Source organism: Bos mutus, chromosome 10 (genome assembly GCF_027580195.1).
Source record: "Bos mutus isolate GX-2022 chromosome 10, NWIPB_WYAK_1.1, whole genome shotgun sequence".
Classification (NCBI taxonomy): Eukaryota; Metazoa; Chordata; class Mammalia; order Artiodactyla; family Bovidae; genus Bos; species Bos mutus.
Window position 1 is genome coordinate 82,919,944 of NC_091626.1, and position 13,974 is coordinate 82,933,917.

The 13,974-nt window shown below is 47.3% G+C and overlaps 1 protein-coding gene and 1 non-coding gene across 3 annotated transcripts in view; both read left to right on the forward strand.

Annotated features, from left to right (window-relative positions):
- Window positions 1–13,927, forward strand: part of SPG11 (SPG11 vesicle trafficking associated, spatacsin) — a 76,600-nt gene extending 62,673 nt beyond the window's left edge. For both annotated transcript variants that reach the window (XM_070378336.1, XM_005888611.2), the window contains exons 31-40: window positions 3,831–3,970; window positions 4,679–4,877; window positions 5,590–5,727; window positions 8,554–8,687; window positions 9,389–9,496; window positions 11,201–11,369; window positions 11,834–11,922; window positions 12,043–12,198; window positions 12,855–13,006; window positions 13,484–13,927. In XM_070378336.1, the coding sequence (XP_070234437.1) occupies window positions 3,831–3,970; window positions 4,679–4,877; window positions 5,590–5,727; window positions 8,554–8,687; window positions 9,389–9,496; window positions 11,201–11,369; window positions 11,834–11,922; window positions 12,043–12,198; window positions 12,855–13,006; window positions 13,484–13,664 (1,466 nt within the window). In that variant the 3' untranslated portion in view covers window positions 13,665–13,927. The remainder of the gene's footprint in view (window positions 1–3,830; window positions 3,971–4,678; window positions 4,878–5,589; window positions 5,728–8,553; window positions 8,688–9,388; window positions 9,497–11,200; window positions 11,370–11,833; window positions 11,923–12,042; window positions 12,199–12,854; window positions 13,007–13,483) is intronic.
- Window positions 10,477–10,579, forward strand: LOC138989604 (U6 spliceosomal RNA). The gene has a single exon (XR_011465862.1). It is a non-coding gene; the product is annotated as a U6 spliceosomal RNA (small nuclear RNA).
- Window positions 13,928–13,974: the final 47 nt, after the last annotated feature.

The window sequence follows — 13,974 nt, forward strand, 5'->3', positions numbered from 1 at the left end:
GTTTTTGCATCAGAGTAATGGCTGGATGGCATCACCGACTCGATGGACGTGAGTCTGAGTGAGCTCCAGGAGTTGGTGATGGACAGGGAGGCCTGGCGTGCCGCGATTCATGCGGTCGCAAAGAGTCGGACACGACTGAGTGACTGAACTGAATGCCAGTTTCATGAGTTGGAAAGTTTCCCTCCTCTTCTGTTTTCTAGAAAACTTTGTATGGAATTGGTGTTATTTCTTCTTCAAATGTTCAATAGAATTTAGCAGTAAAACCATCTAAACCTGGAGATTTTTGTTTTGGAAGATTTTTAACTACAAATTTAATTTATTTCACAGTTGTATGACTAATCAGGTTATTATTATTTTTTTTTTTATCTTGGGTGGGTTTTGGTAGTTTGTGTTTTTTGAGGAACCCTTCTTTTCTTGCCTTTGGGTTATTTTAACAGTTTTTAGTCTTCCATTTTAATTTGGGATTTTGACTATATAGCTTTGCATAGTTGTTTTTTTTTAATTGGTTGCTTTAAGGGTTGCATTAAACATTTGTAACTTTTCACAGTCTACTTAAAATCATGTTTTCTCACCTCAACTGCAGGTTAGAAACCTTGTGGGTCACTTTACTTCTCTCCCTTTATGTCCAGGTTGCCTTATTATGTAACTCGTATGTACATTGAAAATATCATCAAACAGTGCTAATTTTTTTTGTTTTCAACTGAAAAATGTTTTAACAGACTTGAGAGTTTATTATTAGTATATTTACTCAGATATTTAGTCTTTTTTTTTTTTTTAATTTCTTAATCTTTTGGCCATACTGCATGGCATATGGGAGCTTAGTTTCCTGACCAGGGATTGAACTTGTGCCCTTCTGCATTGGAAGTACAGAGTCCCTGCTGGACTGCCAGGGGAGTTCAGATATTTACAGTTTTTGTTGCTCTTCCTTCATTTCCGATGTGCCGCGTTTCCTTCTGGCTCCTTTTCCCATCTGTTTGAAGGACTGCCTGTAGTAACTTTTTGAGAGTTGTCTGTTAGAAGCAGATTGTTTCAGTTTTTTTACTTCATCAGTTTTTTGTTCATCTGAGAATGTCTCTGTTACACCTTCAATTCCTGAAGGCTGATTTTTTGCTGGATATAGAACATTTACTCTTTTCTTTCCACACTTAAGTGTTCTGCCACTTCTTTTTGACCCGTGTGGTATTTGATAAATAATCTGCAGTCATCTGAATTGTTGTTCCCCTATAGACGATATATTTTTCTCTTGTGGCTCTCAAGACTTTTTTTTTCTGTCTTTTCAGCAGTTTGATTTTTGGCCAGGAGGTGGTGTGGGTTATGCTGTTTGAGCTTCTTAAGCATGTAGGTTTATCAAATTTAGGTAGTTTTCGGACATCGTTTTTAAAAAGTTTTTGTTCAGCACCATACTCATACTGCTCTCCTCCTGGGACTCCAGTGACACGACTCTTAGAATGTTACTGTCTCAAAAGTCCCCAAGGCTTTGTTCAGCTTTTTCAATTTTTCTTTCTCTATTCGTCTGTCTTCATTTTCACTGACTCTGGCATTTCTATTCTGTTAGTTTTTATTTCTGTGATTTTTAAATTTCAGTTCTAAAATTTCCTTTTTATTCCTTATACCTTTTATTTCTTTGCTAAGACTTTGTTTTTCTGTTTAAGTTGTGAGCATTCGTAACTGCTTGTTGGAACATTTGTAGTAGCGGTTTTAAAGTCTTTCAGGTAATTTCAGCAGTCACGTCATTTTAGTACTGAGTTTCAGCATTTCTTTTCTTACATGAGTTGTGCTTGTCCTGTATTTTTGTATGCTGAATAATTTTGTGTTGTATCTTGGACATTTTGAGTAGTATGTTATGAGATATTGGATCTTGTTTAAATCCTATGAAGAATGTTGATATATTTATAGCAGGCAATTGACCTGGCTAGGTTCAAACTACAAGTGCCAACCCACTTTTTGTGGGCTGTGGTTCTAACATCCATTTTCAGTTTCTTTGTGGTGCTATTCAGATCCATCCTGTGCGTGCCCTCCTGTGCTCGGTCTGCAGCCTGAGTAGTGATCTGTCTGTTGATTCACTCCTCCGAGTCTTTGTTGGTCAGGACCAGATGCATAATGCAGAGCCAGGAATGGGTGACCCCTGATGTTTATGAACAGCTTTATTGTGTTGCGTTCCTCAGTCTTTCTCCCGGGCACTTGCTGGTTGCCTGCGGCTCCCCTCTTCAGTCTTCTGGCCAAAGCTGGAGTTCCCAGTTGCCCCATTCTGTCATACACTTTCCTAACTGCCTGCGTCTTGGGCCAGCCAACAGGCTAATGCGAAAAAAGAGCAGGGATTCACTCTGCCTGCTTAGGACCGAGCACTTCTGTTCTGAAAAGAAGGTCCCTTTCTGAATTTTGGCTCTTGCCAGCTGCCGCTGCAGCCTGCCCACCACAGCTAAGGGGTTGCTTAGAGCCCAGAGATGATGGGTGCTCCTGGGAGTTCCCACTCCTTGAGCCTCTTCTAGAGGACGTCTCCTGAAGTGCTCTTTCTCTCTGTGAGCCGCAGTGATGGGTTCTGGGTTTTAGGCAGCACTGCATTCAGTCTGGAGGTTACTAGCAGGGAGACAATGGAAGCACAGGTTATAGTCAACCCACCTGCTACTGTTGACTTTCCAGAGTCTTCATAGAGGGCTCCATGCCCTGGATCTAGGTTGTATGTTGAGTTCAGTGGGAGAGACCTAGAAATGGACACCCTAATGAAGGATTTTAAGTAGGGAAATAACATGGTCTGAGTTGCTTTTTATTTTTTTGTGTTTAAAGTATATTTTTTAAAAAATAATATCTTAAATGCAAAAGTATTGTATTCTTGTATATTTTTTAAAAATATCTTAAATGCAAAAGTATTGTATTCTTAATGTAACAAATCACACAATACAGAAGTCATAAAGTAGAAAAGTGAAAGTTATTTACCCATTCAACACCGCCCCCACCGACTTCCCCAGAGCAGCATCTTGTCCCTGCTCGGTGTGCGTTGTTCTCTGTGTGTGGGCTTGCACGCGTGCGGACGTGCGTGCTGTCAGTACAGAGAGCGGAGCCTCGTTCTTCTAGTGGCCGCAGAGTACTGTATGAATGTATATGATTTTTTAACAATGGTTCACTGATACACACTTGAAATTTTTCAGTTTTGTTTTTGCTATTAGGAACAGTGTCATGTAAATATTCTTTCCTACTTTTTTCCCCTAATTGGAAACCCTTTATTAAACTGAAGTTTTATTGTAGGCTAAGAGCTTTTTTTAAATTATTTTTATTTTAAAGAGAAACCAGGAATGGCTTTTACTGTTACTGTGCCTTTAAGAGATCTATCAGATGATCCTTGATTTTTTTGATCTGCATTTTATAACACAAAGGACACCAAGTTTGCAAGGCTGAACTGGGAGCGGGGAGACTGGCAGCAGGAGACGGGAGCAGCTCTTAGATGCATGGGGTGAAGGCTGGACGCCAGGCAGTGACCACAGAGATGTTCTGAGATACAGTCAGGTAGACCTGTGACTGAGCTGATAGAAGGGGAAAGTGGGAGGGAATGTGTGTGGGGGAGAGTTTGGCAGGCATCTTTGATGGTCTTTAGTATGTGTGTTAGGTGGCTTTGAGTCTTTTTTAGCCTATGAGACCTTCAAAGTATCCTGGGCTGGGGTTTCCTGGAAGAAGGCAATGACAGAAGGTAAGTGGGGCGTGAGCCCTGTTAGAAGTGGTCCCAGACCCGGGGGAGTCAGTGGGGCGCAGTGAAGGAAGCTGTGAGCAGAGAGGCAGAGTCGTGGGGGCCAAGGAGAGGCCTTGAAAGCCCCCCACAGACCTGTGTTTGCTTCCAGCTTCCAGTCTGGACAGTTGGTCGTTAGTGATGCTGCCCCCCGCAGACGAAGTGGTGACGAACCTGGAAACTCTGACAAGCAAGTGCCTCCATGGGAAGAACTACTGCCGGCAGGTCCTCTGTCTCTATGAGCTCGCCAAGGTGCGCGCCAGCGGGGCCTCCACGGGGAGCTGCCTCGGGGGGGTGGGGGGCAGTTGGGACGTTGCCCAGTCAGCTTGTCAGTGATGACCCTGACCTGGAGGGAGAGCTCTTGTCAGTGTGTTGGCCCCTGTAAGTCCACCCCCTGAACCATAGAGGGGAGCTCGCCACATGGGACAGAGCCCAAAATTTCAAGTTTTTAAAATAAACTTGAATGTAAAGACAGGAGCCAAAGCAGCCAGCAGTTGTTTTGGCTTTGTGCTGATTGAGGGAGAAAAAGATTTGATTCGAAATGGAGTGGAAGACCGCGAGAGAAGCTAGCCGAGTGCTGAAAGCCCTGCCTTGGACAAAGCACAGAGACGTCTTTGGAAATTAAGATTTCCTGCTGCCATGGGAACAGTAAAGAAGGGCTCTGCCTTTTATTTAGGCTTCATGACATTTGAAAAGCTCAATATTCAGTGAGAGAGAGTAAGTCACCTGATGATTTCTGAAGACAAACCTTTCTCTTGCTTGGATTTAGCTCATTGGCAAAGTGATAGAAGGGACTCGAAAAACAGGTTTCCTTCTCGTAAGCTTCCTGCTCAGGGTGAGGGATCTTGAAGCTCAGAAAACCACGGTGTCGGTCCACATCAGATTTTGGGAAGGGTGGTGTTCTGCTGCCTTTTGCCTGGCTCCTCATGATGGCGTGGATTGGCTCTGCCTCCCTCTCAGGAGCTGGGCTGTTCCTACGCAGACGTCGCTGCCCAGGATGGTGAGGCCGTGCTCCGGGCCATCTTGGCTTCTCAGCAGCCTAATCGATGCAAGCGAGCTCAAGCCTTCATCAGCACCCAGGGCCTCAGGCCAGACACAGTGGCTGAACTTGTGGCTGAAGAGGTGACCCGGGAGCTGCTGACACCGTCGGAGGGAACAGGTGCCCTACTCCCAGGCCTCCCTGGCCTTTCAGACCACACTCTCCAGCTCCCCACATTCAGGAATTGATTTATGTTCATGTATATCTTGTATGCTGTCCTGTATGCCAGGTTGCACTTGAAACACACTACATTTATTTTCTCCTTTAAAAATATTTATTTACTTGTTTATTTTTGGCCGTGTTGGGTCTTCATTGCTGCGTGCGGGCTTCAGAGCGCGAGGTCTCCTCTAGTTGGACGGCACGGGCTTCTCTTCGTGGTGGCTTTTCTCTTGTTGCGGAACATGGGCTCTGGGCGCATGGGCTTCAGTATCGCTGCACGTGGGCTCCGTAGTTGGAGCTCATGACTCGGCAGCTGTGATGAGTGCACAGGCTTAGCTGCCCCGTGCCACATGGGGTCTCCCAGGACCAGGGGTCAGACCAGCGTCTGCTGCAGTGCGAGGTGGCTTCTTAACTGCTGGACGCCAGGGAGGCCCTGCGTTAATTTCCCTGCTGTTGCTTTTTGTTCATTGCTTTAGGGTTATATTTAGAGTGACAGTGCCCTTCTCTGAGCTGATGAGCCCTTGCTGTCCTGCACGAGGGCGTCTCGCCTGCAGCACTGGAGGGCAGCTGCCCGGGGAGCTCCCTCGGCGTGGCCTCCTGCCCTGGGGCTCCTGTCTTCCTCTGATCTCTCACACGGTCAAACTAGCACCTTTCTCCACACCTTCCGATACAGGACACAGGCAGGTGTTCGCCCCAGCAGAGGAGAGCCAGACGTTTCTTCAGCTGACTGCTTTGTGTCAAGACCGCACCTTGGTGGGCATGAAGCTGTTGGAGAAGATTTCCTCTGTTCCCCACGGGGAGCTGTCTTGCAGTGAGTTTTTGGCCATCTTCTTAAATGTTTTGGGCCCGAGCAGGTCACTGAGAAGTCTTCTGTTTGGACCCTTGTTCCTTGTCTGGGTCCCTCCTCCTCCACTATTGTCTATAAGTTCTTAGTAGAAAGCCGTAAGTTCAGTGAGAAGTTAGAAAATACATATGGAAATGCAGCTCAAAATTTAAAATCACACCAAAAAGTAACCTTTTCCCATTTGGTATATTTAGCTTATTTTATTCTTACATTACCCTGCAAAATGGCTGCTAGTGTCGCCATTTTAGAAGAAGGAAACTGAAGCTTTAGAGAAGTTGATTAATTTCTAACCTATTATGTGACACAGCTGCCACTTGAACACTGCTATGTGATCTCACAGCCTGCTCATTCTCAGTGTCGTTGGGCTCATTCAGTAGTGTGTGTCCCTCTCATCTTTTTCTGTGCAAGTCCATAGGTTTTTTTTTTTTTATGGCATTATACTGTGGATACTACTTATAATTATGAATATGCTATCATTAATATCTTTCCATGACACTGACTATTCTACATAATTTTTAATGGTTACACAGTATTTCTCTTACATGTAATTTTAAAAGGTATACCCTATTACAGGACCTGCAGATTGCTTATAATAGCTTCTGCTGGTTTAAACACTGTGACAGACCTGCTCACAGGCAGTCTGTGTGCACATCCATGATTACTTCTGTAAGAAAAATTCCTGATTCAGGAGTATGCTGTTTTTAACGCTTTCAGTTCACTTGCTCAATCATGTCCGGCTCTTTGTGACCCCATGGACTGCAGCACGCCAGGCCTCCCTGTCCGTCACCAACTCCCGGAGTTTACTGAAACTCATGTCAGTGATGCCATCCAGCCATCTCATCCTCTGTCATCCCCTTCTCCTCCTGCCCCAATCCCTCCCAGCTTCAGGATCTTTTCCATTAAGTCAGCTCTTCGCATCAGGTGGCCAAAGTATTGGAGTTTCAGCTTCAGCATCAGTCCTTCCAGTGAACACCCAGGACTGATCTCCTTTAGGATGGACTGGTTGGATCTCCTTGCAGTCCAAGGGACTCTCAAGAGTCTTCAACACCACAGTTCAAAAGCATCAATTCTTCAATGGCAACCCACTCCAGTACTCTTGCCTGGAAAATCCCGTGGACGGAGGAGCCTGGTAGGCTGCAGTCCATGGGGTCGCTAAGAGTTGGGCACGACTGAGCGACTTCACTTTCACTTTTCACTTTCATGCATTGGAGAAGGAAATGGCAACCCATTCCAGTGCTCTTGCTTGGAGAATCCCAGGGACAGAGGAGCCTGGTGGGCTGCCAACTATGGTGTCTCACAGAGTCGGACACGACTGAAGCGACTCGGCAGCAGTAGCTTTCTTTATAGTCCAACCCTCACACCCATACACGACCACTGGATAAACCATAGCTTTGACTAGACAGACCTTTGGTGGCAAAGTAATGTCTATACACATATATATAATATATAATGTATGTGTATATATACACATAAAATATATATATTGCCAAATTTACTTCAGAAAAGAAAAATTCACTTCTCCCTCTTAAGCAGTGTTTGAGAGTATCATTTTCTGGGATGCATTGAAAGGGAAAGTGTTAGTCACTCAGTCATGTTCGACAATTGATGAGCCCATGGACTGTAGCCCTCCAGGCTCCTCTGTCCACGGGATTCTCCAGGCAAGAGCACTGGAGTGGGTTGCCACCGCTTCTCCAGGAGATCTTCCCAACCCAGGGACGGAACCTGGGTCTCCTGTATCTTAGGCAGATTCTTTACGTCTGAGCCACCAGGAAACGTTATACTCTGCACATCTGATAGACGCACAAAAAAAGGCATCTTACTGATGTTTAGTGAACAAGTGAGATTTTAAGAGGTTGAACAGTTTTATTTTTAAAATAACCTGGGAATTCCCTGGCAGACCAGGGAATTTGCTTTCACTGCCGTAGGCCCAGGTTCAGTCAGGGAGCTAAGATCCTGCAAGCCGTACGGACAACCAGAAAACAAGTACAAATTCTGCAGCTCCTATCAGTCCAGTTCAGGAATATCTACTGAGTACTGACTGTGTGCCAGTTACTCTAAAAACCAGGACTATGGTGGACAAGTTAAACAGCAGTCCCGGAGCTCGCAGACTAGGGGTGTTGTACACAGTAAGCAGACCAATGGCGTCAAGAAGGGTTTGGAGAGGAAATGTGCAGACCAGGGCCTGAAGGACTAGGAGTGAGCAGGTCTGGGGAGCGCCCCGGGGGCGTGGGCCCTGTGCACACTTGGCCCAGTGTGTGTAAGGCTGGGAACCCCTCTTCTGGCTTCCAGCACCACAGATACTTTCCTCTTTCCCTTTTAATTGTGTTCATAGTGATTGTGTGTAGTCGTTTTAAATTTGTGTCATCAAATCTTAATCGGAAAATCCATAGAAGGACCAAGCATCAGATAGCACTTGATGAGGCCCTGATGCCCCACTGGGCTGCAGAGCGTGCCCTCAGACTCACGTTGGCAGGCACTCCATCAGTGTGTGTGCAGGAAGTCTCTCCATCTTTAGAAAGCTAGGCGTCTTTGTCGTCACTGTTTTAGCCTTTTAGAAGCGCTGTCACTGTATGTGCGCCGTCTTTGAGGAGAGTTAACCCTGTGCTATCACTGAGAGAAAGACGGACTTCGTCAAGGGGCTGTCCCAGAGCTAGAACTGGTGCGGCCAGGGATCTCAGGACTGCTGAGAGCGCCTTCTCCAGAAGGCCCCATCACCCTCCGGCCAGGCGCAGAGCAAGACACCGGGTAGCCGGAGTGGACAGTCCTGTCTTAACATGTGCCCACCCTACCCAGCCACAGAGCTGCTGATCCTGGCTCATCACTGCTTCACACTGACATGCCATATGGAGGGCATCATGCGTGTCCTGCAGGCCGCCCGGCTGCTCACCGACAACCACTTGGCCCCCAGTGAGGAGTACGGGCTGGTGGTAAGTCACCCCTGACCCTTGCCCCCATCCTGAGACCACCTTTGACAGGCAGGTGGGCTGGAGGCCGTCTCTGAGCTGATGTCTCTTAGGGAATCTGCCCGTCCCGATACCGCTACCTACTTGGTAGCTGGCTGGGCAGCTCAACCTTCTGCTTCAGGTTTTGGTTTCTGTCAGAATCCGAGACAGCGCCAAAGGAACAGAAATCAGAGAGGATCGCTGCCATGCTCCAGGCTGTCGCACCCATTCACCCCAGGTTGTTCCCTTTTCCAGAGGGCTAAGACAGCAATCATTTTCCCTGCAAAACAAGGTTCAGACCCGCCTCTTGTATGTGAACTGAAAGGAGCTGACAAGTCAAGCTTCCCATACTTCTGCAAATTCTGTAGGCTTGAAACTGATCCAAATGTCTGAGCAAGCCATTGGGTGCTGTAATTAGGAGTATGGGGACAGAAGGGTGCCTGCCCAGGAGGATGGTCCTTTACCGTACGATAGTCATGTTTAGACAGCAGAGGAGAGGACAGCCAACGTGGGACCCGGAGGGGCGGGGAGACAGGCAGGAGGAGAGGAGGGAAGCCTGGCAGCCTGGCCATTAACCCTGCTTCCTGCCGGAGCCTGGTATGTGAAAGCAGCCAAGCTGTTGAGGAGGGGGTCTGGCTCAGAGAACTCCAAGCAGTGCTGATGCAAGCTGCCTTCTCTCTCTGCAGGTGCGCCTCCTCACTGGCATCGGAAGGTACAATGAGATGACATACATATTTGATTTGCTGCATAAAAAGCACTACTTTGAAGTGCTCATGAGGAAGAAGCTGGACCCTGTAGGTGTACAGTGTTTTTGAGCTGCTGTTCTACTGACACTCGGGAGTCTCAGGTTTTCTCAGAAATAATCCCAATCAGGGTGGACTTCTGGGATATGGAAGACGAGAACTAAGGACCTCCCTCAGACATACACCAAAACCAGTAGCTTAAGGTTCCAGAGCTCCAGCCAGGTCACAGATGCAGCTGATAGATGCAGAATAATGAAGAACAAGTCTCCTCACTTACTGTCCCAAGGCCTGCTTTGGCAGGGGCAAAACCCCTCCCTCCCTGGATTGACCTGCTTGGGCCCTTAGAGTGGAGAGTTTTCAAGGGACCATGAAAAAGTGTTCCTCAGAGCTGTTCAGACATGGGTGCCAAGCTCTGGGCCTAGAAAGCTGTGGAGCTGCTAACGATGACCAGGAAGGAGGCTGGGAAGCAAAGCCCTGACTCGCCAGACCTTGGGCCTCTGGGGTCTTGTCTGTCCTTAGACAAGCTGTGTGTCTGAGGCATGTCACCAGGCATACACTCTGAGAACCTGTTTCCAAGTCTCTCATTGGCTGATTATTGTTTCCACCCATTTCACTTCCCGGGGAGTGCAGTGGTTTAGGACACTGCTTCCCATACAGGGGGCACGGGTTTGATCCCAGATTAGGGAACTAAGATCCCGCATGCTGTGTAGCAGGGCCAAAAAATTTAAAACCTAGGTGCACTTTTGTTATCTGAGAACTTGGGCCGGCCCAGCAGGATTGAGAGACATATTTTTCTATGTGTTGTGCAGGTAGGAAGTAGCCTGCTTTTCTCAGTTAACAAGAAGCATTAAGAGAAGCAGAAAAACTCTCCTCAGTGTTGGGCTGGTTTCGGGACAAACCAGTCCAGTTAATAAGGAAAGGAGCAAGGGATACCTTTCAGGACTTTAAAAATTGTTTTTGAGGCATTTTTGTTTCTGCATTGAAGCATTCTTTTTGTTTCCAATTATGAAAGTAATGCATATTTAAGACATTTGCTTACTTCAGCAGCACATATACTAAAAACTAGAATGATAGAGATTAGCATGGCCCCTGCACAAGGATGACACAGAAATTTGTGAAGTATTCCGTATTAAAAAGAAAAAAAACACTTGGGAAACAGAACACGGAGAAAGCCTTGTGTGTCTAGCTGCTGTAGACAGTCACCGCTGACAGTCTGGTACAGGCCCTTTGCACATGTACCCACAAGCATGTATACATGTGTGTTTACATGCGTGTATACATGTGTACATGTCTACATTTTTTACTAGACTTGTGTCATGCTGTGCAGATAGGGGATAGCCTGCATTTCTCAGTTTTCAAGTCGTTGGTTTTAATGGCTACATTAGCCTTTTTTGGCCACCTGGATCATTTCTAATTGTTTGGTATCATATATCCTTGTTATATCCATCTTAGCACTTTCCTCTGCTTACTTCTTGAGGGACAGAATTTAGAGTGGAATTGTGAAGGCTCATGCATGTACACATGTTGTTAAGGCTTTTCCTCTGACGGGGCTTACGGGTCACACCCCCAGTCGGCAGGGAGGATGTGCCCGTTTGCTTATGTTCAGGATAGCATAAACATCTGTCTTCATTTGTGGCTCTCTTTTCCCTTTCCTTGGGAGTTTTTTGAGGAACTTTCAGAAGCAAAGGACTAGGTCAGTCCTCCCTGCTCTGCAGTGCCTGGTTGAGACCTTGGTGTCCCTTTTTTTCTGGGCAGAGTGGCACCCTGAAGACGGCCCTGCTGGACTACATCAAGCGCTGCCGCCCTGGGGACAGCGAGAAGCACAACATGATCGCGCTGTGCTTCAGCATGTGCCGCGAGATCGGCGAAAACCACGAGGCAGCTGCCTGCATCCAACTGAAACTGATCGAGTCTCAGCCCTGGGGTAAGCAGAGGTCACAGCAGCACCCCCAGGGCAGTGCTGCTGGCCAGGGAAGGGTCTCAGGGCTAAGAACGCCAAGAAACCAGCAGACTAACACCCACCTCAGCCTCTTGACATTCATCCAGTGGGTCCCAGCGGGGCAGAAAGGAGGTGGAAGGAGGGTTGGAAGGCATTTACCCCTCTTATAGCCCGTGCGTCCAGAGGTGTCATCTGTCAGGAACCATTGTATGCTGAGGCTGTGGACGCCTGCCAGGATGTTTCAGAGAGGAGTGAACTAGACCGGGCAGTGAATCCCAGTCTGGCGTGTAGAGGGAGGGAGTGCGCGAGTCTCACTTCACCTGAGTGAGACATACCTGCCTCCCTGTGGGTGCGAGCTGGGCTGTCTCTAGCCCACGCCGCTGCTGAGTGGGGAGAGAGTAGCCTGCTCTGGGAGCCAGACACAAGCACATTTGCTCCACTCCCTGCAGAGGACTGTGTCAAGGATGGGCAGCGACTGAAGCAGCTGCTGCTGAAGGCCCTGACTCTGATGCTGGACGCAGCAGAGAGTTATGCCAAGGTAATTGGGAGCCTTGGGGCTTGGTGTTGCAGGAGGAGTAAATTTGTTCCGCTGCTGGAGGGGTCGTAGGGGAGACGTCACAAAGTCTTTATCTGTGCCTACCTCCACCCTTACCCTCAGGACTCCTGCGTGCGCCAGGCCCTGCACTGTCACCGGCTCACCAAGTTGATAACGCTGCAGATTCACTTTCTGAACACTGGCCAGAACACGATGCTCATCAACCTGAGCCGCCACAGGCTGATGGACTGTATCACGGCACTGCCTCGGTTCTACCAGGTGAGCGCGAAGCCCCACCAGTACTGCCGGCCTCGTCTCTGCTGGTGTCCCTGTCACAGGGCCCTTCCCTGAAGGGCTCAGGTCGGCCAGCCCTGCCTCCGCTGTCTGACCCACCCAGCTGCCTTTGCACAATGGTGCTTCTCACCAGCATGCTATCTGGGCAGAGGCTGGAGACCAGCGAGACAGCATGCTGTCCCCTTTCTCCACACCGTTAAGCCTTTGCACTTTGACAGTTGAGGTTCAGGGGAACATCCCTGCTGGTGGTCCCATGAGCACCTCTGAGCCCAACGTTTTCCAGAATGCATGCACTTCTGGGTTAGCATAAAAAGCCAGGGCTTCGGGGAGGCTGGTTCCAGCCCTTTAACAAGGAGGGATAGTTATCAGGGAATCAGCCCTTTCACTGAACAGAGCTGAGTGAGAAAAATACTCTTTATCAGCAGTTCTTTTAAGTCATTGTGAAGATTAGAAACACTGAAAAAACGTATCTGGGGTGTCAGGGGAAGGGTAATATCAACCTTCCCACCAACCCTGGTAGACAGCCTTTGTCGTCGTCGCTGGCGGCCACACCTGCTCCAGGTGCAGTGTCTCGCTGCTCTCTGGGATCGTTTGCCTCCAGTGGTGTCCTCCCCTCCCTTCTTCCCCTCCACCCTTTTCAGGCTTCCATTGTGGCAGAGGCCTATGACTTTGTTCCTGACTGGGCTGAAATTCTCTATCAACAAGTGATTCTTAAAGGAGACTTTAATTACTTGGAAGAATTTAAGCAGCAAAGGTTATTAAGACCCAGTGTATTTGAAGAGATTTCAATAAAGTAAGTACTAAAATGCCTCTGCTTTGATGTCAGGCATGGGTAAGAATTTTATACCTAAGTATAGGTATAATATGTCTAACTAACCCCTTGGCTCAAGATGGCAAAGAGATGTCAAGAATATCCAGAGGGATAAGATCTTTTAACAGATTTATGCAGACGAATGAGAACAGCTTGCTTATGATGCTCTGTACCCAAAATGGGAGAACTACTCAGCTGGCCTGAGGTGCCAAAAACACTAAATATCAGAAGATCCCTTTGGAACAGGAAATTAAGGCCAGCATTAAGATACTTGTTTTTAATGAAATTTCATTGTTATCAAGCACTGACAGCGAGGGCTATACTAGTACCCTAATTACTAGTCTGATTTCCTAGAGTCAAGCAGGTTCTTTTCTATAGATAGCGGTTAAGCATCAGAGCTGATAGCCCTCGCTCAAGATACAGTATCTTAAACCTGTACATTCTTGCTTCCCTCTTTAGATGTAAACATCATCAGCCTACAGAATTTGTTCTGAAAAACCTGAAGAAGTTACTCACATATTGTGAAGACATCTACTTGTATTACAAGCTGGCATACGAACACAAACTTTACGATGTTGTAAATGTGCTTCTGAAGGACCCTCAGACCGGCTGCTGTCTAAAGGACATGCTGGCCGGTTAGGTGGATTCAGGTGACACGTGAGGACGGCTGCTGCCAGGGATTCCTAAGTGCCTGTCGTCTTGTGCTGAAACGAGGTACTGACAGATGTTTGTGGTCAGTGTAGAGAGAGATGCACTGGGGATCTTTGATGTCAACACCAGGACTGACCATACCAGTCCTTTGTGAATAGTGGGTAAAAGAAGGAGAAATTTTGACAAGGAAATTCCTTTTCGAAAATGATCATGCATCTATATTATCATTTTCTGTACATACCAATATATATATATTGGTATTAAGGAAAAAAGTTCCATCTTCCTCAGGATAGTTTTAC